This window comes from Salvelinus alpinus, chromosome 6 (assembly GCF_045679555.1).
Source record: "Salvelinus alpinus chromosome 6, SLU_Salpinus.1, whole genome shotgun sequence".
Lineage (NCBI taxonomy): Eukaryota > Metazoa > Chordata > Actinopteri > Salmoniformes > Salmonidae > Salvelinus > Salvelinus alpinus.
Window position 1 is genome coordinate 18,508,570 of NC_092091.1, and position 23,789 is coordinate 18,532,358.

Consider the following 23,789-nt stretch of genomic DNA (forward strand, 5'->3'; position numbering starts at 1 on the left):
AGTCGTGGTATATCAGACCGTATACCACGGGCATGACAAAACATTTATTTTTACTGCTCTAACCAGTTTATAATAGCAATAAGGCATATGGGGGTTTGTGATATATGGCCAAAATACTACGGCTAAGGGCTGTGTCCAGGCACTCCGCATTTCATCGTGCTAAAAACAGCCCTTAGCCGTGGTATATTGGCCATATATCGCACCTCCTCAGGCCTTATTGCTTAAATATTCTCTCCAACTCCTCGCCTGTTTTGAATATGTCCGAGAAGTAATCAGTGATTTACCCCTATTGGATAGGTGTAAGCAAGGGCAAGGGGTTTCTTTACGTAGCTTCTATCTATCTATCTACAGTTGAAGTCGTAAGTTTACATACACCTTAGCCAAATAAATTTAAACTCAGTTTTTCACAATTCCTGACATTTAATCCTTGTAAAAATTCCATGTCTTAGGTCAGTTAGGATCACCACTTTATTTTAAGAATGTGTAATGTCAGAATAATAGTAGAGTGATTTATTTCAGCTTTTATTTCTTTCATCAAATTCCCAGTGGGTCAGAAGTTTACATACACTCAATTAGTATTTGGTAACATTGCCTCTCCTTCACTGCAGCCGAGGTGAGTAAAACATTTAAACGTGTTAACCCTCGCAAGGCTGCAGGCCCAGACGGCATTCCCAGCCGCGTCCTCAGAGCATGCGCAGACCAGCTGGCTGGTGTGTTTAAGGACATATTCAATCAATCCTTATCCCAGTCTGCTGTTCCCACATGCTTCAAGAGGGCCACCATTGTTCCTGTTCCCAAGAAAGCTAAGGTAACTGAGCTAAACGACTACCGCCCCGTAGCACTCACTTCCGTCATCATGAAGTGCTTTGAGAGACTAGTCAAGGACCATATCACCTCCACCCTACCTGACACCCTAGACCCACTCCAATTTGCTTACCGACCCAATAGGTCCACAGACGACGCAATCGCAACCACACTGCACACTGCCCTAACCCATCTGGACAAGAGGAATACCTATGTGAGAATGCTGTTCATCGACTACAGCTCAGCATTTAACTCCATAGTACCCTCCAAACTCGTCATCAAGCTCGAGACCCTGGGTCTCGACCCCGCCCTGTGCAACTGGGACCTGGACTTCCTGACGGGCCGCCCCCAGGTGGTGAGGGTAGGTAACAACATCTCTACCCCGCTGATCCTCAACACTGGGGCCCCACAAGGGTGCGTTCTGAGCCCTCTCCTGTACTCCCTGTTCACCCACGACTGCGTGGCCATGCATGCCTCCAACTCAATCATCAAGTTTGCGGACGACACTACAGTGGTAGGCTTGATTACCAACAACGACGAGACGGCCTACAGGGAGGAGGTGAGGGCCCTCGGAGTGTGGTGTCAGGAAAATAACCTCACACTCAACGTCAACAAAACAAAGGAGATGATTGTGGACTCCAGGAAACAGCAGAGGGAGCACCCCCCTATCCACATCGACGGGACAGTAGTGGAGAAGGTGGAAAGTTTTAAGTTCCTCGGTGTACACATCACGGACAAACTGAATTGGTCAACCCACACAGACAGCGTTGTGAAGAAGGCGCAGCAGCGCCTCTTCAACCTCAGGAGGCTGAAGAAATTCGGCTTGTCACCAAAAGCACTCACAAACTTCTACAGATGCACAATCGAGAGCATCCTATCGGGCTGTATCACCGCCTGGTACGGCAACTGCTCCGCCCACAACCGTAAGGCTCTCCAGAGGGTAGTGAGGTCTGCACAACGCATCACCGGGGGCAAACTACCTGCCCTCCAGGACACCTACACCACCCGATGTCACAGGAAGGCCATAAAGATCATCAAGGACAACAACCACCCGAGCCACTGCCTGTTCACCCCGCTATCATCCAGAAGGCGAGGTCAGTACAGGTGCATCAAAGCAGGGACCGAGAGACAGAAGCTGTTTTTCAATCTCAAGGCCATCAGACTGTTAAACAGCCACCACTAACATTTAGTGGCCGCTGCCAACATACTGACTCAACTCCAGCCACTTTAATAATGGGAATTGATGGAAATTATGTAAAAATGTATCACTAGCCACTTTAAACAATGCCACTTAATATAATGTTTACATACGCTACATTACTCATCTCATATGTATATACTGTAATCTATATCATCTATTGCATCTTGCCATCTTTATGTAATACATGTATCACTAGCCACTTTAAACTATGCCACTTTATGTTTACATACCCTACATTACTCATCTCATATGTATATACTGTACTCTATACCATCTACTGCATCTTGCCTATGCCGTTCTGTACCATCACTCATTCATATATCTTTATGTACATATTCTTTATCCCTTTACACTTGTGTGTATAAGGTAGTAGTTGTGGAATTGTTAGGTTAGATTACTTGTTGGTTATTACTGCATTGTCGGAACTAGAAGCACAAGCATTTCACTACACTCGCATTAACATCTGCTAACCATGTGTATGTGACAATTAAAATTTGATTTGATTTGAAGCAGATGTCCTAACCGACTTGCCAAAACTATAGTTTGTTAACAAGAAATTTGTGGAGTGGTTGAAAAACAAGTTTTAATGACTCCAACCTTAGTGTATGTAAACTTCCAACTTCAACTGTATCTATCCAGTCATGTCAGATCTTGGGATACGTAATGAGAGAGCATTCGATCAGGGCCTTAGACAGAGGTGAGATGCATGTCAGAGCCAAGCAGACAGCCATGTCTGAATTCTGGAGGCACCTTAGTGGAAATGCAGTGATGATTCCTCAAAGTCCCTGGGAGGATCCTATCGCATGTGAGAGTAAAGGTCAAGACAGGGGCTAGGGCTACAGATCCAGGGTCAGGTTCAGACTCAGGACCTCCCCCATGTGACTGCTGTGCTGTGCCCCCTGCACCGCTCCAGCCTCATCCTCAGGTGTCGCCACTACCCACTACCCAGCAAACCCCTGACCTGGCCATGCCTTCAAGTACTCTCTCTGGAGACAGAAAACAGTGACCCCACTGCAGTAGTACTCTCTCTGGAGACAGAAAACAGTGACCCCACTGCAGTAGTACTCACTCTGGAGACTCAGCAATGATATGGTGACCGTACTGAGAACTCTGTCCTGTCTCAGCTGCAATTACAAAAGAAACATGACACAGGAGCACTTTACCAAAAGGCTACTAGCTACACACAGCCTTCTGTCCAGTGAATCTCTCACTTGACTGGGAAAGTTGGGACCTGGGTGAGGAGGATAATTATTTATTTCCATTGGGCCTTTCCTTTACATCATACACTGTTATTAATGAGGGTTGACAGAAAAAAACTGCTGCTCTCTGTTTGCAGGGCACGTTGGCGTCTACACAAGAGAGACAAACATGTCAAGATGTTTGTCGGCAATAAAACCCTTGCAATGAAGGCCAGAGAAAACAGATGTTCACTATAGGAGGTATAGCGGGAGAGCAGGTGTGAAAGAACATGATGACTGAATAAAATATTATAATATGTCAGTTATTTTTGCATAAGGCATAAGACTAGGGCCTTTTTCTGATTATGTAAATAATAAAAGTGATTACAAGAAGAGTTATGAGTGATTATCCAACGGGTGGGTCTAATCCTGAATGCTGATTGGTTAAAACTGAGCTTCTTGGGCATTATCACTTAATTATTCAATCACTGTAAATAAACAACCAACATTTCCACTATCAAATGTGCTATTTTCATATACGGCCTATATGGGTATCCTATACCTTGTGGCAAAGCACTTATCCAACTGTCCATCCCTCCTCCCCTATAACACACATCATTTGTCATCCCGGCTCTGAAAAGCCTTTCTACCCGGTGGATCCGTTACTTTACACGCCGGACGTTAGTCAGATGGGGCAAAGCACAACCGGGACCCATGGAAGCCAGGAAATGTTTTCATTGGCAATGCATGTCGAATGACTGCCACACAAAAACTTCCACAATATCCGTGACACTGTCTTAATAGGCGAGCTAATAACTGCAGTGAGTAATAAGCATGACGGCCAGACTATTATGAGAAAAATGCCATGAATGCATGAGGAAATATGAGACAAAAACATTCCTCTCGATATAAGAAATTACAATTGGATGAAGAGGATCTACACGCATACTACAAAATGAACGGTTCCCCATCTCAATATGGCATTGTTGCCTCAAATGGCACTTGTTCAGTGTTGTAGACAGGAAATGCAATACAGTGCATTCGGAAAGTATTCAGACCACTTGACTTTTTCCACATTTTGTTACGTTACAGACTTATTCTAAAATGGATTCAATAGTTTCCCCCCCTAATCAATCTACACACCATATCCCTTAATAACTAAGCAAAAACAGATTGTTAGACATTCAGATCCTTTACTCGGTACTTTGTTGAAGCAGCTTTGGCAGCGATTACAGTCTCGAGTCTTCTCCCATTCTGCTCTGTAGATCATCTCAAGCTCTATCATGTTGGATGGGAAGTGTGTGCAAAGCTGTCATCAAAGGGTGGATATTTGAAGAATCTCAAATATAAAATATATTTTGATTTGTTTAACACTTTTTTGGTTACTACATGATTCCATATGTGTTATTTGATGTCTTCATTATTATTCTACAATGTAGAAAATAGTCAAAATAAAGAAAAACCCTTGAATGAGCAGGTGTTCTAAAACCTTTGACCGGTAGTGTATTTCCATAGGTTTTCCTCTCACTTCATGTAATGATATACTTAAATTTAAAACGAGATTTAAAATGAGATTAACATAGCTTTAGGTTGAAATGAGTTGAGTTGGAGCAATGTGTCGAAAGGTCTGTCAATGACCCTGACAGGGCTGATATACAGGGTGGGGGGTCAGTGTGGGGGGTGGGCTTAGCTGTTTAGGGGCTGATGGGGTGTGGGGGGCAGCGGGTTCAGTCTTGTCTCTTTTCTCATGTAGTAAATTTTGTCTGGCCGTGAGGCTGTGGTGAACTTGGGGAGCAGTTGGAGGTTAGCTGAAAGGTAGACAGACCCACTGACAGACTGACGGGGGGGGGGGGGGGGGGGTGCATGATAAATCCCAGAAATAGCAGCGAACAGAGGAGGGAGGCATAAAGACACACACACACACCAGGGACAGGTGCAGAATGCCCCGGAGCCGCACAAGACACCGCCGCTACCTTGGTGTTTATTTGTTTCCCTCCCCTCACTCCAAGCACTCAAAGGGTAAACGTCTATTCTGGTATAGGGTTACAGCGGAGCTGCCTTGAACCCCGGTTCCAAGCGCATGCCATTCCTAACGGCCCATCGTGCTCCCTGGCACGCATCACCCGCCCCTGACCCCCGTGGGGAGGAAGGGGCACCTCAGTGCGCCCCCCCAGCTCTCACCACCCTCCCCTCCCTCCCCAGCCTCTCTTCCCCTAAAACAGAATGTGACACCTGCCCCCTCTCCTCCGTCCCATTATTGCAGGCTTTATAAGGGGTTAGAGTTGATCAGGGGACGGCTCTGAACTCGCCGGGCCCAGATAGCCTAGCATATGGCTAAAGGAGCTGGCTCAGAGAGGGGAGATGACAGACCTCCTCTGAAAAGCACACAACCACCCGCTCCGTTTGGACCCAACGCTTTTCCACCACCAGAAGACGAGCTATCGTTATCGCAAGCCATCTGTTAGCAGACGTCTACCAGCAAGACCTAGTGTGTCCTATCAAATCAAAGTTTATTGGTTGCGTACACAGATTTTTTTTTATTTAACTAGGCAAGTCAGTTAAGAACAAATTCTTATTTACAATGACAGTCTACCAAGAGGCAAAAGGCCTCCTGTTGGGACGAGGGCTGGGATTAAAAATGTAGGACAAAACCGACATCACGACAAGATAGACACCACAACACTACAAAAAGAGAGACCTAAGACAACACAGCATGGCAGCAACACATGACAGCATAGCATGGTAGCAACACAACATGACAACAACACGGTAGCGAAACAATATGGCAGCAGCACAACCTGGTAGCAGAACAAAATTTGTACAAACATTGTTAGGCACAGACAACAGCACAAAGGGCAAAAAGGTAGAAACAACAATTCATCACGCAAAGCAGCCACAAGTGTCAGTAAGAGGGACCATGATTGAGTCTTTGAATGTAAAGATGGAGATAAAACTATCCAGTTTGGGGCCTCCCGAGTGGTGCAGCGGTCTAAGGCACTGCATCGCAGTGCTAGAAGCGTTTCTACAGGCTGTGTCACAACCAGCCATGGCCGGGAGTCCCATAGGACAGAGCACAATTGGCCCATCGTCATCCGGGTTAGGATAGGATTTGGCCGGTGGGGCTTTACTTGGCTCATCGCACACTAGCGACTCTTTGTGGCAGGCCGGGTGCCTGAGGGCTGACTCCGGTCGTCAGTTGAATGGTGTTTCCTCTGACACATTGGTGAGGCTGGCTTCTGGGTTAAGGTGGCGGGTGTTAAGGAGCGCGGTTAGGTGGGTTATGTTTCGGAGGACACATTACTCCACCTTAGCCTCTCCCAAGACAGCGACTAGACAAGATCAAAAAGTGGTTAAAAATACAAAATAAATAAACTGTCCAGTTAGAGTGTTTGTTGCAGCTCCTTCCAGTCGCTAGCTGCAGCGAAAAGAGGAGCGACCCAGGGATGTGTGTGCTTTGGGGACCTTCAACAGAATGTGACTGGCAGAATGGGTGTTGTATGTGGAGGATGAGGACTGCAGTAGGTATCTCAGATAGGGGGGAGTGAGGCCTAAGAGGGTTTTATAAATTAGCATCAACCAGTGGGTCTTGTGCCAGGTATACAAAGATGGGCAGTTTACAGAGGAGTATAGAGTGCAGTGATGTGTCCTATAATTGGTGGCATTGGTGGCAAATCTGATGGCCGAATGGAAAGAACATCCAGCCGCATGACAGCACCCTTACCTGCCAATCTATAATTTACATCTTCATAATCTAGCATGGGTAGGATGGTCATCTGAATCAAGGTTAGTTTGGTAGCTGGGGTGAAAGAGGAGCGATTATGATGGAGGAAACCAAGTCTAGATTTAACTTCAACCTGCAGCTTTGAAAATGTGCTGAGACAAGGACAGTGTACCATCTAGCCATTCTCCCAAGTACTTGTATGAGGTAACTACCTTATTAAGATCTAAACCCTCAGATATATTAATCACTCCAGTGGGGAGAGGGGCATTTTGCAGATGTTATCCCATATGTAAGAAATATCAGAACGAGCAATGTCAGAGTCCAAAATGTGGAAAAAGTCAAGGGGCCTTTTTACAAATTTATAAAAATGAAAAGGTACACATTTACATAAGTAGTCAGACCCTTTACTCAGTACTTTGTTGAAGCACCTTTGGCAGTGATTACAGCATCAAGTTTTTTTGGGGTATGACACGACAAGTATTTGGGGAGTTCCTCCCTTCTCTGCAGATCCTCTCAAGCTCTGTCAGGTTGGATGGGGAGCGTCGCAGCACAGCTATTTTCAGGTCTCTCCAGAAGTGTTCGATCTCGGTCAAGTCCGGGCCCTGGCTGGGTCACTCAAGGACATTCAGACACTAGACCCAAATCCACTACTGTGTTGTAATGGCTGTGTGCTTAGGGTCGTTATCCTGTTTCCCCAGTCTGAGGTCCTGAGTACTCTGGAGCAGGTTTTCATCAAGGATCTCTGTACTTTGCTCTGTTCATCTTTGCCTCGATCCTGACTAGTCTCCCAATTCCTGACACTGAAAAATATCCCCAAAGCATGATGCTACCACCCCCATGCTTCACCGTAGGGATGGTGCCAGGTTTCCTCCAGACGTGATGCTTGGCATTCAGGACAAAGAGTTCAATCTTGGTTTCATCAGACCAGAGAATCTTGTTTCTCATGGTCTGAGAGTCTTGAGGTGCCTTTTGGCAAACTCCAACAGGGCTGTCATGTGCCTTTTACTGAAGAGTGGCTTCCGTCTGGCCACTCTACCATAAAGGCCTGATTGGTGGAGTGCTGCAGAGATGGTTGTCCTTCTGGAAGGTTCTCCCATCTCCACAGAGGAGCTCTGTCAGAGTGACCATTGGGTTCTTGGTATTATGGGGTATTGTGTGTAGATTGCTAAGGAATTTGTTTTGATTTAATCCATTTTAGAATAATGCTGTAACGAAACAAAATGTAGAAAAAGTCAAGGGGTCTGAATACTTTCCAAAGGTACTGTGTATATATATACAATACCAGTCAAAAGTTTGGACACACCTACTCATTCAAGGGTTTTTCTTAATTTTTATTTTTTTTCCTACATTATAATAGAATAATAGTGAAGACATCAAAAGTATGAAATAACACATGGAATCATGTAGTTACCAAAAAAGTGTTAAACAAATCAAAATATATTTTAGATTCTTCAAAGTAGCCACCCCCCCAAAGTAGCCACCTTGATGACAGCTTTGCACACTCTTGGCATTCTCTCAACCAGCTTCACCTGGAATGCTTTTCCAACAGCTCATTGTTGGCTGCCTTTCCTTCACTCTGTGGTCCAACCCCGACCTTCGGGGTCTATCAGCCGGGTTAGATCAGGGTAGTTTTCGACTCCAATGCACAGCAGTATGGTCTCTCCAACAACATGCTGCTCACAGGCCCAGACCTAAACAATAGTCTTCTGGGAGTTCTCATCCGCTTCAGGAAAAAACATGTAATAATAACAGCAGATATCCAACAGATGCTTTATTGTTTCGTTGTGAGAGAAGATCACAGAAACTACCTGAGAATCTTATGGTACAGAGACAATGACATCACAAAAACAAAATTGAGTATAGGATGAAGGTCCACAACTTCGGCAACAGCCCATGTCCTGCCGTCACTGTCTACGGGCTCAGGCGAGCCGCTCAAGAAGGTGAGCAAGATCACGGAGCAGACACTTGACAGTTCGTGGAGAGAGATTTCTATGTGGATGATGGGCTCAAGTCTCTGCCCACAGACACAGAGGCCATCGACCTGTTACGGAGAACACAAGCAGCACTCGCGGAGTCAAACCTGCGACTGCAAAATATTGCATCAAACAGTGCGACTGATGGAGGCACTAAACTGAAAAATAACAAAACATAGATCACCGGATTTTCATCTGTTTAAAAAAAAAAAAAATGTTTTAACATTCCACCCATGAGGCCAAAAGAGGGCGATTTGGGTTATTTGACTGCAGGAAATGGTCTCCAGTTACAATAAATGCGGCCGCAGGATTTGCGGTTTCCAATTTGCACGAAGTCCAGTAGGGTTCCTTGAGAGCCGTAGCGTTGTTGGCTTGGGGGGGAATATAGAGAACACTGCATTGGTGATGACCGAAGACAATTCGCTCGGGAGGTAATGCGGTCAGCATTTGATGGTGAGATATTCCAGATCGGGAGAACAAAAGGACTTCATGTACGTTACCACAATCACACCATGAGTTGTTAATCATGAAACATATTCCTCCAACTTTCTTTTCCCAGGTCCCTTTATGGCTTTCTGAAGGGTCTATAAGCACTCTATAGTACTAACAGCATTCTATGGTAGACAAAACAATCCTTCTACATTGCGTATGTGTCACGCCCTGATCTGTTTCACCTGTCTTTGTGCTCGTCTCCATCCCCCTCCAGGTGTCGCCCGTCTTCCCCATTATCCCCTGTGTATTTATACCTGTGTTCTCTGTTTGTCTGTGGCCAGTTTGTTTTGTTTCGTGAAGCCTACCAGCATTCTGCCCTCTGTTCCTGTCTCTTGAATGTTCCTGTTTTTCCAGGTTTTGACCTTTTCTGCCCACCCTGACCCTGAGCCTGCCTGCCGTCCTGTAGCTTTGCCCCACTACTCTGGATTTACCGACCTCTGCCTGACCTGACCCTGAGCCTGCCTGCCATCCTGTAGCTTTGCCCCACTACTCTGGATTATTGACCTGTCGTTTGCCTGCCCCTGTTGCTGTAATAAACACTGTTACTTCGACACAGTCTGCATTTGGGTCCTACCTGAAATGTGATAGTATGTCCGAAACACATTGCTTATCTAGATATTTTCCCTTATCATGGCATATAACTTTTTTATTCAAAAATGTTAATTGGACTGCAACACTTAAAAGCCAATGACGTAACATAGGTATGAAGGCCAACAAGAAATTAAGTAATGTATGTCTGACATAAATGTATGATTGATAATGAGATATGGCAAAACGGGGTAAACAACATGCCCTCACCATAGTTATGTAATCGAATAGTGCGGTAGGTAACCTAGCGGTTAAGAGTGTTGGGCCAGTAATCGAAAGGTCGCTGGTTCGAATCAAGGCACTTAACCCTAATTGCTCCTGTAAGTCGCTCTGGATAAAATCGTCTGCTAAATTACAAAAATGTCAATGAATACTAGTATAGTACAGAAATGGCTGAGGGAGAGAGGGAAGGTGAGCGGATTATGTCAAGTATCAATCAGAACGTGAGTCGCAGCATGGAGAAGTGTGTGACATCCATGGTGCCATCACACGCTACTCAGCCACGTGGACGGAGGGGAGGGACAGCTGGACAGAAACCCAGCATGGTGTGTGAACCAGAGTGCTGTGAGTGGTGGTGGTAGTGAGAGGGTGTGTGGAACTATGTGTGTACTCTGGGATACTGCCATTTATCACTCACAACTCAGAACTGTGTGTGTGTGTGTGTGTGGGGGGAACTGTGTGTGAAGTAAATGTGTGTATACGTATGTAGGACTTATTTGTGAGGGAAAGTGGTCAGTGCAGATATAACTGGCATACCGGCATATCTTCAATTTCAAGGGACATGGGTCCATAAGAGTGTATGTACATGAACGTTTGAGGGGACAGCATATAGTCAGTCATCATATAAAACCAGGGAATAGATGGGAAAAGGGTTGGGCATACCATACATCTTTCCCTCGTCGGAGAGGATAATCTTCCTGCGTCCGCAGGGCGGGTAGATGGACAGGGCCTCATGGAAGCTCTGTTCGATGTCAGGGCTCCACACGCCCTCCGCATCGTTCTCCAGAGCCTTGTCCAGAGGCTCGTTCAGCTCCTCACTGCTGCCCCCAGGGGAGGGGGCTGGCACCCACTCCGCAGACGTGGTGGGGGCAGGGGGGGGACCACAGGACAGGGCTGGGGTTGGAGGGATCGGGGGGGGTAGACCCAGGAGGGAGAAGGGGGTTGGGGTGGGGTGTAGATGGTGTCTTCCAGGGGCCAATGACAGGACAAGACAGGGGAGAATGATCCTGAGAAAGTAAAATACATAACATTTAGATCAGGTGAGGTTGAGTCAAGGAGTGCTGGCTAGAAGAATGTTAGGCCAAGAACAAGAGCATAGGAAGGCAATACCCATCGTAAACAGTGAATGACCATATGATATGCTTTAAAGGATTGCTTTCAAATATTGATTATGCTGCTAAGTATTTGATACTTTGAATTGTCTTGGTATCCATAGTTATGTACTGTCTGTGACTATGTATGATAAGCTATTCCCATGCTAAAAACTTGCCAGATCTCCCTCAAACAAGACGTTCAAACATCAAGAAACTTCCTGGTAAAATTAAGATGAAACAAAAACCACAACAAAATTCTAGTCATTTGACGTCAGCCTAAGGAGGTCGAACTATCTAGGAAAGCGATAGCTATGTCAGCTGAGTGTGGTCATATGAAGAGCGGCGTGCGCGCAAATGCTATGAAATCTTAGATCACATCAGTGGGGATTTGCTAATACTACTTGGATAAAGCACCTCGGATCAGAAATTAGATTATGGAGCCATGAAAACAAACAGCATGGCACCTAGAGGCCAAGGTGATGGCCGAGGACAGGGCCGAAGAGAGGGCTGAGGACAGGGCCGAGGACAGGGCCGAAGCAAAGGCTGAGGACAGGGCTGAGAACAGGGCCGAGGGAGAGGGCCGAGGAGAAGGCAGAGGAGTAACAGACTGGGAAATATATTAAACTGGGATCTCAAACACACCGCCATGGACATTTTCAAATACTTTATCTGTGCTCGATTGAGCTTGCCTGGCTTAATAATGGACTAACAGAATAGCACCAAAACTGTAAACTCTGCCCATCTGGCAGTCTACAGGCAAGCTGAAGCAAATGTTCAAAGTATGTGAAAGATTTCAAATAGTATTTGAACCCAGGTTGGGGATCGACAAAGACACTTAGTCAGACACATCAAGGAGGAGATCATATCATATCAGGGTTATTTAGGCAATTACACTTCGAAACACTCAAGGAAATGATCAGGCTAGATGTTTGAGAACTGGTCAGGACATGGGGTCAGGGAATAACTCCTAGCTCTACAAATGTCTCATCACAAGAAACGGACGAGTCTCAATCATTGTTTGTGTTCCTCCAGAGGCAATCTGGGCTGCCAATTGCCAATTAAGGCTATTGACATTGTTAGTCAGTATGAAGCATGATTTGCCTGGTTGTATTCGGTCCTCCTGTTCACCACAGTGACAATATTTAGCTTTAAAGCAAATTTACTGCAATTCTACACATTTAGCCATGTGGCTGAGATAACATTTGCTGTTTTAAGTTTACACTGAAAACGTTTTCCCATTCTGATTTACTGTTTGGATAAAAAAAAATGCTTAGGCAGCCCCCCCATTATTTTTCTGTGCAGAAAAACCCTGAGTGAGTAACGATCTCCATCCAACCAGTCACCCTCTCTTCCTCTGAGCCCCCTGACGTACCAATGGGCTTCCCGTAAATGAGTTGGCCAGTTAACCATACATGTACACACACAACACGAATGCACACACATGACCGAGATAACTAAAATACACAGACCAAACAAACGCATGAGACAATGTATCTATTCAGAGGCCATGGGGCAAACTGACCACACACAGATCAACATCCATACACAAACAACAGGTAATGACCCTCACACTCCCTCCCTATTTTTTTTATTTTATTTAACGAAGCAAGTCAGTTAAGAACAAATTCTTATTTACAATGACAGCCTAGGCCCTATTGTCTGTCTCTGTTTTATCTCACTGTTTCTCTCTCCCTCCCTCCCTCCCTCTCGCTCTCTCAATTTTTTCTCTCTCTGTTTCTCTTTCCCTCTCCCCCCTCCCTCGTTCTCTGGACTCTCCATACTGAACTATAGTTTAGTGAGTTAACAAAAGAACCCAGGAATGTACAGGCTACATGGACACTATATTAACCTAATTGAAAAACCGGAATGATGGGGATAACACTACAGAGAGGTATACTACAAAGCAGGATCAATGAGTTAGCCAGCTAACTTTGATAAACAACCAGAAATAACTGCAAATGTTATGGTTCATTAAGAAAGCTAAACTTAAATATGTGTTTATCATTGTTGAGTAAACTGGATCATTCCCATTTCAAACTTATCTTTCTAAAAAATTAAAAGTTATGGTCAGAATATTTAGGCAAGTTAGCTGGCTAACTAATTGATCCTGCTTTGTAGTACCCCTCTGGTAGAATTCAGACTGTCTCATTACTACTGACTGACCCTAAAGAAGCACTGAACTAAAGCTCTGTAAAGCACACCATACTGAAATGAGTGTGACAGTGTTTACTCCAATCAGTTTGTTTAGGGTGGGCTTTCTGGAATAGTTATGAAACTTGTTGTAATGGAATATCTGTCTCGGCCAGACCCCTGCTAAGGCCTTGTCATAATAAGTAAAACAACTGAGGAGGGCAAACTTACACTGTAGAGCCCATTTCTTTGCTCTGGTGGTGAACCTTAGTAACTTTAAAAAAAAAGGGGTCTATGGTGAAATAGTCTTTGTGGTCATTGTATCTTTGCTGTGCTTCAAAAGAGTATGTTTCATAACTTTGCTCACAAAGTAACCTGGAGGAAAGGACAACTGCAATTACAATGTAAGAATCCAATACTGATAAAGAGAATGTTTAGTGCAGAGTGAGATCTGTGGGGCATAAGCCATTAGGGTGCTGGTTAGGTTCCTAAGTCAAAGTGTCCAGCAGGGTTAATTGACCTAAGCCCCTTAAACCAGGCTGCCCCTTCCACAGCGCCCTTATCCCCTACCTCGGCCCCTCTCCCCTGGGCCTGCTCAGCAGGATAATCCCCCAGCTGGTGCTGCGCTCAGGGGCCCCTCCCACAACACAGACACACACATACAGATGCAAACACACACTTTCATTATGAAAACAGAAATAAACATAGGCCCACTTATTCAAACTATTGTGTGTTGCCACCCCCTCACCCCCCCATCCACAAGAGGTAACAGCTTCATCAGTACCCCTGGCACCGGTGCTGTAGGTTGGGAAGGACTATGGGTTGCAGGGGGCACCAACTGAGGACCACGCCAGAGAGGGTTGGCAGTTGGAGGGGTGTATGGGGGCAGCAGAGAGGGGGAGGGGCTCCGCTGGACACAATCTCCTCTAATCGGGACCGGAATGTAAAGCTTGAAAACACACTCTCATATAACGCCGTGGCCGTCATCCCAAATGAAAACATACTCTCATATAACGCCGTGGCCGTCATCCCAAATGAAAACATACTCTCATATAACGCCGTGGCCGTCATCCCAAATGAAAACATCCTCTCATATAACGCCGTGGCCGTCATCCCAAATGAAAACATCCTCTCATATAACGCCGTGGCCGTCATCCCAAATGAAAACATCCTCTCATAACGCCGTGGCCGTCATCCCAAATGAAAACATATTCTCATATAACCCCGTGGCCGTCATCCCAAATGAAAACATACTCTCATATAACGCCGTGGCCGTCATCCCAAATGAAAACATCCTCTCATATAACGCCGTGGCCGTCATCCCAAATGAAAACATCCTCTCATATAACGCCGTGGCCGTCATCCCAAATGAAAACATCCTCTCATAACGCCGTGGCCGTCATCCCAAATGAAAACATCCTCTCATATAACGCCGTGGCCGTCATCCCAAATGAAAACATATTCTCATATAACCCCGTGGCCGTCATCCCAAATGAAAACATACTCTCATATAACGCCGTGGCCGTCATCCCAAATGAAAACATACTCTCATATAACCCCGTGGCCGTCATCCCAAATGAAAACATACTCTCATATAACGCCGTGGCCGTCATCCCAAATGAAAACATATTCTCATATAACCCCGTGGCCGTCATCCCAAATGAAAACATACTCTCATATAACGCCGTGGCCGTCATCCCAAATGAAAACATCCTCTCATAACGCCGTGGCCGTCATCCCAAATGAAAACATACTCTCATATAAAGCCGTGGCCGTCATCCCAAATGAAAACATCCTCTCATATAACCCCGTGGCCGTCATCCCAAATGAAAACATCCTCTCATATAACGCCGTGGCCGTCATCCCAAATGAAAACATACTCTCATATAAAGCCGTGGCCGTCATCCCAAATGAAATACACTCATATAACGCCGTGGCCGTCATCCCAAATGAAAACATGCTCTCATATGATGATCAGGAATCAGGCTGGGCGGGGAGTGGGAAAGCATCGGGAGAGAAAGGAACGTATTTGTATGGCATGTTTTCTGCTGAGAGCACATGGTCTCTGACACGGTGTCCCACTGTGTTGCCCTGTAAGGAGCAGATCAACTTTGCTCTCTGAACCCACACACACACACACACACACACGTACAGACTGATGTGCTCACAAACACACGTCTATCACAAACACACACAAACACACCAGAGGGAAAAAAATTCTAGATCACCTGTACTCCACACACAGAGACGCGTACAAAGCTCTCCCTCGCCCTCCATTTGGTAAATCCGACCACAAATCTATCCTCCTGATTACAAGCAAAAACTAAAGCAGGAAGCACCAGTGACTTGGTCTATAAAAAAGTGGTCAGATGAAGCAGATGCTAAACTACAGGACTGTTTTGCTATCACAGACTGGAACATGTTCCGGGATTCTTCTGATGGCATTGAGGAGTACACCACATCAGTCACCCACATACCCTAACCAGAAGCCAATGATTACAGGCAACATTCGCACTGAGCTAAAGGGTAGAGGCGCTGCTTTCAAGGTGTGGGACTCTAACCCGGAAGCTTACAATAAATCCTGCTATGCCCTGTGACGAACCATCAAACAGGCAAAGCGTCAATACAGGGCTAAGATTGAATCATACTACACCGGCTCCGACGCTCGTCTTATGTGGCAGGGCTTGCAAACTATTACAGACTACAAAGGGAAGCACAGCCGCGCACTGCCCAGTGACACGAGCCTACCAGACGAGCTAAATCACTTCTATGCTCGCTTCGAGGCAAGCAACACTGAGGCATGCATGAGAGCATCAGCTGTTCCGGACGACTGTGATCACGCTCTCCGTAGCCGACGTAAGACCTTTAAACAGGTCAACATACACAAGGCTGCGGGGCCAGACGGATTACCAGGACGTGTGCTCCGGGCATGTGCTGAACAACTGGCAGGTGTCTATACTGACATTTTCAACATGTCCCTGATTGAGTCTGTAATACCAATATGTTTCAAGCAGACCACCATATGCCCTGTGCCCAAGAACGCCAAGGTAACCTGCCTAAATGACCCAGACACTCACGTCCGTAGCCATGAAGTGCTTTGAAAGGTTGGTAATGGCTCACATCAACACCATTATCCCAGAAACCCTAGACCTACTCCAATTTGCATACCGCCCAAACAGATCCACAGATGATGCAATCTCTATTGCACTCCACACTGCCCTTTCCCACCTGGACAAAAGGAACACCTATGTGAGAATGCTATTCATTGACACCATAGTACCCTCAAAGTTCATCACTAAGCTAAGGATCCTGGGACTAAACGCCTCCCTCTGCAACTGGATCCTGGACTTCCTGACGGGCCGCCCCCAGGTGGTGAGGGTAGGTAGCAACACATCTGCCACGCTGATCCTCAACACTGGAGCTCCCCAGGGGTGCGTGCTCAGTCCCCTCCTGTACTCCCTGTTCACCCACGACTGCATGGCCAGGCACGACTCCAACCCCATTAAGTTTGCAGACGACACAACAGTGGTAGGCCTGATCACCGACAAGACAGCCTATAGGGAGGAGGTCAGAGACCTGGCCGGGTGGTGCCAGAATAACAACCTTCCCTCAACGTAACCAAGACTAAGGAGATGATTGTGGACTACAGGAAAAAGAGGACAGAGCATGCCCCCATTCTCATCGACGGGGCTGTAGTGGAGCAGGTTGAGAGCTTCAAGTTCCTTGGTGTGCACCAAACACACCAAGACAGTCGCGAAGAGGGCACGACAAAGCCTATTCCCCCTCAGGAAACTAAAAAGATTTGGCATGGGTCCTGAGATCCTCAAAAGATTCTACAGCTGCAACATCGAAAGCATCCTGACTGGTTGCATCACTGCCTGGTACGGCAATTGCTCAGCCTCCGACCGCAAGGCACTACAGAGGATAGTGCGTATGGCCCAGTACATCACTGGGGCTAAGCTGCCTGCCATCCAGGACCTCTACACCAGGTGGTGTCAGAGGAAGGCCCTATAAATTGTCAAAGACCCCAGGCACAGACTGTTCACTCTACTACCGCATGGCAAGCATTACCGGAGTGCCAAGTCTAGGACAAAAAGGCTTCTCAACAGTTTTTACCCCCAAGCCATAAGACTACTGAACAGGTAATCAAATTGCTACCCGGGCTATCTGCATTGTGTCCCACCACCCGCCAACCCCTCTTTTACGCTACTGCTACTCTCTGTTCATCATATATGCATAGTCACTTTAACCATATCTACATGTACATACTACCTCAATCAGCCTGACTAACCGGTGTCTGTATGTAGCCTTGCTACTTTTATAGCCTCGCTACTGTATATAGCATGTCTTTTTACTGTTTTATTTCTTTACTTACCTATTGTTCACCTAATACCCTTTTTGCACTATTGGTTAGAGCCTGTAAGTAAGCATTTCACTGTAAGGTCTACACCTGTTGTATTCGGTGCATGTGACAAATAAACTTTGATTTGATCAGAATCAAAGACATTGCCCACCCTTATTATATGTAAACACCTCAACCCTCCATGTACCTCCACTAACCCAACACCTAACGCATAATGAAATTCCTACACTATATTCCAGTCATACCTCATAATAATCACATAGGATACAGGGTCAAAGGTCAAGAGGGAGACTGGTCTGCATGAGATCAGTCCAAGATAATCCCTGAAGAGAGATGTTCACTTCTGGCTAATATGAACGTACACTACTACAGCCCGATGACCTGTGGACATACAGTATGTACAGCCTAGAGAGGAGGATGGTTGGTAGAGTTGGTGGGGCTTGGAGGTCAGGGGATTTGTTTGTCCTGTAGGACATATCTAGGACATTATTCTGCTCTCTCGTGCGAGTGGAGGAGGAATGCTTGCTATGTGGGATGAGCACACTGAACAGTCTCCTCAGCACAGGGCCAGTCTCAGGGCAGACACACACACACACACAAAATTTGTTTTGATAAATTGATTACAATGTCGCAGTCACAAGGCACACAAAGCAAGTTAGCAATACCTTTCACTCCTAACCTCGTCATTAGTAGGCTACTGTATGGTAAAAACTGTAAGGTAAAAACAGACAAGGACAGAGTGAACCCAGAGACCCCAAGACAGAAAAACAAAGAAGTGAGGAAGGGTAAAGAAAATCAACATCCCTTGGCTGTCATAAAGTAGTTTTAAGAGAGTGCACTAAAGGGTGTGTGCTTTGCTCCTACCTGTCCATGCCCCCTACCTCTTCCTGCCCCCTACCTCTTCTTGCCCCTTACCTGTCCATGCCCCCTACCTCTTCTTGCCCCTTACCTGTCCATGGCCCCTACCTCATCTTTCCCCTACCTGTCCATGCCCCCTACCTCATCTTGCCCCTACCTGTCCACTCCCCTGGCCCAATCCACCTGTTGCTGCTGTGGAATACACACCCTGTCCCTTGTCCCACGGGAGGACAGACTATCACACACACCACTCTAACCCTGCACTCGGACCAAAATTACTCCCTCACACACCATGTAAGCACCACCATGACCAGCAAATCTACACAGTTTATCCACTCACTCCACTACCAAACCCTGTGTGTGTGTGTGTGTGTGTGTGTGTGTGTGTGCGCCAATCGTCTCCCACTGCCCACACACAAACACACATATGCCAGGTAGCAGTGGTTGGATTGGTGACTCAAAAACAGCATACCAAGTACCTTACATCATGAACCAAGCAAAAATAAAATTATGCTTGAAAATGTGGACGTTTTGAAATGTTAGCCTGATATACAGTAAATACATTTTGCTTGGACACAGATACAATACACAGTAAACCACATTTTGTTTATGTAACAGGCATTCTATAAATGTACGGTATGTGGACTTTTCACACAATAGGCTTATAACAAATAAAAAATGAATATTAAAACGAATACCAATAATAATAGCCTAATCATAATAAACATAATTAAAACGCACATTAATCTCTAAGTATATTTATTGAGTATAATATATCTCATGTATTATATGACTAATAATAACTGTAGTTATTATTAGTATCAGTCATTCATAGTAATAGTTGTTATTATTAATATGCTGGTATTTTATGGTACAAAAAAACTCAAACAATTCACACACATGTGGCTATTACTTCGTAAACATTCTCTGACATGTGACATTCTCAAAAATTATGCAATTGAAATAGCTATTTCGTAAACATATTAGTCGCCTCACCCAGACGAGCGCTAATGTTTAACTGCGTGCCTATGACGTTATTAGTTTCCTTTAAAAAGTTCCGGCCGAAACGCAGGAACTAGTGCAGGGATAAAAATGTGGGAATTCGAGAGAAAAAAATGTCAGAAATGTAAAGAATGTTTACCTCGTACAGTGAATGAAAGCGTATTAGAAACAACGTAACCGGCAGACAACTATACATAGAATACAACTGACCAGTCTAACGCTGAAACAGAAAGTTTGGTCACCCACAATGTACTGCTTTTAAAAGAACACTGATGTATGTTCACTTACAAAACAAATAGACAGAATATTTTGGAAACTTACCTGTTGAAGGTCAAGCAACAGACAACACCGGTGGGTGGGTCAGGCAGGGAAGTGGAATTTTTGGGGCAGGTTTCTGTGAAGAAATATCAGTATTTGTACCCCCTTGGAAGCGCAATGGAGGGCTGGAATTTCAGGAATTAGCTGTGGTATGACATGAAGCCTGGAAGGCAGAGAAAAAGACGAGGGGAAAGAAGGAGGCAGAACTGACCGGTCAACATGTAATGAGGGAGGGGGATCAGAGGGGAGGGCCAGGGCTCCGAAAAGCAAAAGAAAGCCAGCCTCGGAAGGGAAAAAGGAAATCCATCAAGAAAAACGGGTGGATTATCATTGCCGCTGTAAGGAGAGGGACAAACACACAAAGGGACAAAGCTATTGCGAAACCTTATCAGCCCTCTTATAATTATCTGAAGTTGTGAAATAACCCCAAATAAAGATTAAAATACCCCTATTGGCCATTTTATTTCTTTATATGACACTATTCGAATAATAAATGGGATAAATAGTACAAAGTACTAGGGCTTTACCTATAAATAGGCTGTGTACTTAAAAACAATGTGTAATGACCTTTGGCAAAATATGTTGATATATTTCGTTTAGTTTAGAATAATGATTTTTCGTTCGATATCATTAGTCATTTATTTATAGCAAACGAGGAAAATCGATTGTGCAATTCATCTTTACAGAAAGCATAATAAATTGAGCACTGACGGTTAACTGGACTCTGAACAACTGGAGCCTGTCAGGTTTGAATTAAATAGATAATAGAGCGCCCTCCAGTGGATAATATAGGTAATTACCTAACAGGTAAGGTTTCAGTTGTGCATTGTACAGTTCCATCTGAAATCAAGTCAGTAACCTTTTGCATGTCTGTTAAAAATGAAAACAATTATGTGACCTATAAAACACATAACATACATAAGCAGTTTATAACATTGTGATAGCTGTTTGTCTATAACATCCTCTGCAAGATCAAACACAATCGAATAAACTTAGGGTATTTCTTAATTAAAAATAATACAAGTTTATGGTGAAACTAGTTGTGTTTTAGATTGACATATATTGATTGGTTGTACATACTGAACATATGTTTCTACAACATCAAGTCCATCTTAAACAGGCCTCTTTTCATGAGATCTGATTTCACACTTCTCCCACTCGATTCATTTTTGCCTTCATTCCCCTCTCTTTTTCCTCTTTTTGGCATACACCCAGTCCAATCCATAGTTCACTCTCCTATCACAGTGGCACATTTCCTCAATAGTAACCTAGAGTGCTCTACAATCGATCGTCTGATCAGACTACATAAAGTCCATCACAAACTACAGGAGAATTGTTTGCTTTCATTTGAAGGAGAAAAAAAGGAAGTGAAAGTTATTCCAGAAACTATACAGTATAAATTAACGTATAAGCCTCCTGTTAACAAAGAAGTTGTACTATTTTTTTTAAAGAATAAAGAAATATGTGGAATGTTTAAAAGCTACTGTACAAAATTGAATTATTCTTAAGCCACCCAGCAACATCCTCAGGTTCTCATTGGTGCCTTTTGGGATCGAGGATGGAGTCAGTCATTCCTGAGTGACATAGAGGGGAGACACTCTATATACCAACTCGCGGAAGGGAAATGAGCTGTGCTATACAGTATATCATTGTACATTATAAAGACTGACCGCTTCACAAAAGTAAGCTCTCCACAATAGAGGCAACGGAAAGACACTCAGTAACCTCAATGGAGAACGATGTTTCTTAATGGGTCTGTGTCTTCAGGCTAGGACAATATTAATGTTTTTTGGTCCGATTCCTAAACCCCAACACCCTCAAGTCCTTAACGTTCAGTCCAAATATTGCCAGGAGTGTTCAGTCCTTGCCCAGTATGTGTCCATAAGCCTGTGGACACACATAATCCCCTACTCCATGCTTTCCACAGGGAGTTTGGGTCCTTAGACATCTTTAGGCGAAGTGGTTTGTTCCTCTACCTCTCTTGAACATGCTCTCTCGCTCATGGAGTTCCTTCCCGAGGCATCATTTCTTGGACAAGAATTTCATCTTATTTCCTGAAAATGAAAACAGGCAACAGAACCGGATCAAAAAAACGTTGGTGTGAGAGGCAAGTTCTGGCAACCTTTTCATACATTGAGGAGGGATGTAGTTTCACTAATGTATCACAATTTACAATGACAATTGAATCAGAAACTATTATCCAGAGTGACTTGGGATATGATCTACGTAGGTACTAGAGTGGATAGGGTGTATGGGAGAGGATTTGGGCCTCACCTAGACCCTTGAGGAACTTGTTGACCCCACGTTGCTCGCTCCCTGGGAGAGAGTCCAGGTAGTCTTGTGACCTCACCTCAAACAGACCTAGACACACAACAACAGTAGAATAATGAGAACACATACAATTGTGCAAAATTGTCATATAATTATGCATTTCAGACAGACTTACAGATTCCAAAAGCAGACTTATCTTATCTGTTCCCCCTCTCTCTGTACTGCTTAGACCCTGCCTGGCTATACCCCCTCTCTCCGTACCTCTTAGACCCTGCCTGGCTATACCCCCTCTCTCCGTACCTCTTAGACCCTGCCTGGCTATAACCCCTCTCTCCGTACCTCTTAGACCCTGCCTGGCTATACCCCCTCTCTCCGTACCTCTTAGACCCTGCCTGGCTATACCCCCTCTCTCCGTACCTCTTAGACCCTGCCTGGCTATACCTCCTCTCTCCGTACCTCTTAGACCCTGCCTGGCTATACCCCCTCTCTCCGTACCTCTTAGACCCTGCCTGGCTATACCTCCTCTCTCCGTACCTCTTAGACCCTGCCTGGCTATACCCCCTCTCTCCGTACCTCTTAGACCCTGCCTGGCTATACCTCCTCTCTCCGTACCTCTTAGACCCTGCCTGGCTATACCCCCTCTCTCCGTACCTCTTAGACCCTGCCTGGCTATACCCCCTCTCTCCGTACCTCTTAGACCCTGCCTGGCTATACCCCCTCTCTCCGTACCTCTTAGACCCTGCCTGGCTATACCTCCTCTCTCCGTACCTCTTAGACCCTGCCTGGCTATACCCCCTCTCTCCGTACCTCTTAGACCCTGCCTGGCTATACCCCCTCTCTCCGTACCTCTTAGACCCTGCCTGGCTATACCTCCTCTCTCCGTACCTCTTAGACCCTGCCTGGCTATACCCCCTCTCTCCGTACCTCTTAGACCCTGCCTGGCTATACCCCCTCTCTCCGTACCTCTTAGACCCTGCCTGGCTATACCCCCTCTCTCCGTACCTCTTAGACCCTGCCTGGCTATACCCCCTCTCTCCGTACCTCTTAGACCCTGCCTGGCTATACCCCCTCTCTCCGTACCTCTTAGACCCTGCCTGGCTATACCTCCTCTCTCCGTACCTCTTAGACCCTGCCTGGCTATACCCCCTCTCTCCGTACCTCTTAGACCATGCCTGGCTATACCCCCTCTCTCCGTACCTCTTAGACCCTGCCTGGCTATACCTCCTCTCTCCGTACCTCTTAGACCCTGCCTGGCTATACCCCCTCTCTCCGTACCTCTTAGACCCTGCCTGCGCTGCTCCCTCTCTGCGACGAACCCAGCGAACATCTGGGTCTCCATGAAGACCTCCAGGAACCTCTTCAGACTCTTTGAGGTGACAGCCTTGCGAAAGGCCTCGCGCTGAAAGTAGGACGGCGTGGGGGAGGAGGGGGCTCCAGACTCATCCTCTCGATCCCCCCCGCCCATGAAGAGAGGGTAGTGGCCCACCATTTCTACGAAGAAACATACAAAGGCCTCCGACACCACGGTACTGAGGGAGCTTGAGTCTGGGGAGGGAGGAGAGAGAGAGTAAGAGAGC

At 45.6% G+C, this 23,789-nt stretch overlaps 2 protein-coding genes across 6 annotated transcripts in view; both read right to left on the reverse strand.

The window, feature by feature from the left end:
• The window catches only part of LOC139578286 (transcriptional enhancer factor TEF-3-like), a 31,281-nt gene extending 20,309 nt beyond the window's left edge, over positions 1-10,972 (reverse strand). For all 4 annotated transcript variants that reach the window (XM_071405690.1, XM_071405688.1, XM_071405689.1 and 1 more), the window contains exon 1: positions 10,840-10,972. In XM_071405690.1, the coding sequence (XP_071261791.1) occupies positions 10,840-10,846 (7 nt within the window). In that variant the 5' untranslated portion in view covers positions 10,847-10,972. The remainder of the gene's footprint in view (positions 1-10,839) is intronic.
• A 9,594-nt stretch (positions 10,973-20,566) lies between these two features.
• The window catches only part of LOC139578285 (DENN domain-containing protein 2A-like), a 53,412-nt gene continuing 50,189 nt past the window's right edge, over positions 20,567-23,789 (reverse strand). For both annotated transcript variants that reach the window (XM_071405686.1, XM_071405685.1), the window contains 3 exons: positions 23,488-23,757; positions 22,216-22,302; positions 20,567-21,995 (listed from right to left, as the gene is read on the reverse strand). In XM_071405686.1, the coding sequence (XP_071261787.1) occupies positions 21,964-21,995; positions 22,216-22,302; positions 23,488-23,757 (389 nt within the window). In that variant the 3' untranslated portion in view covers positions 20,567-21,963. The remainder of the gene's footprint in view (positions 21,996-22,215; positions 22,303-23,487; positions 23,758-23,789) is intronic.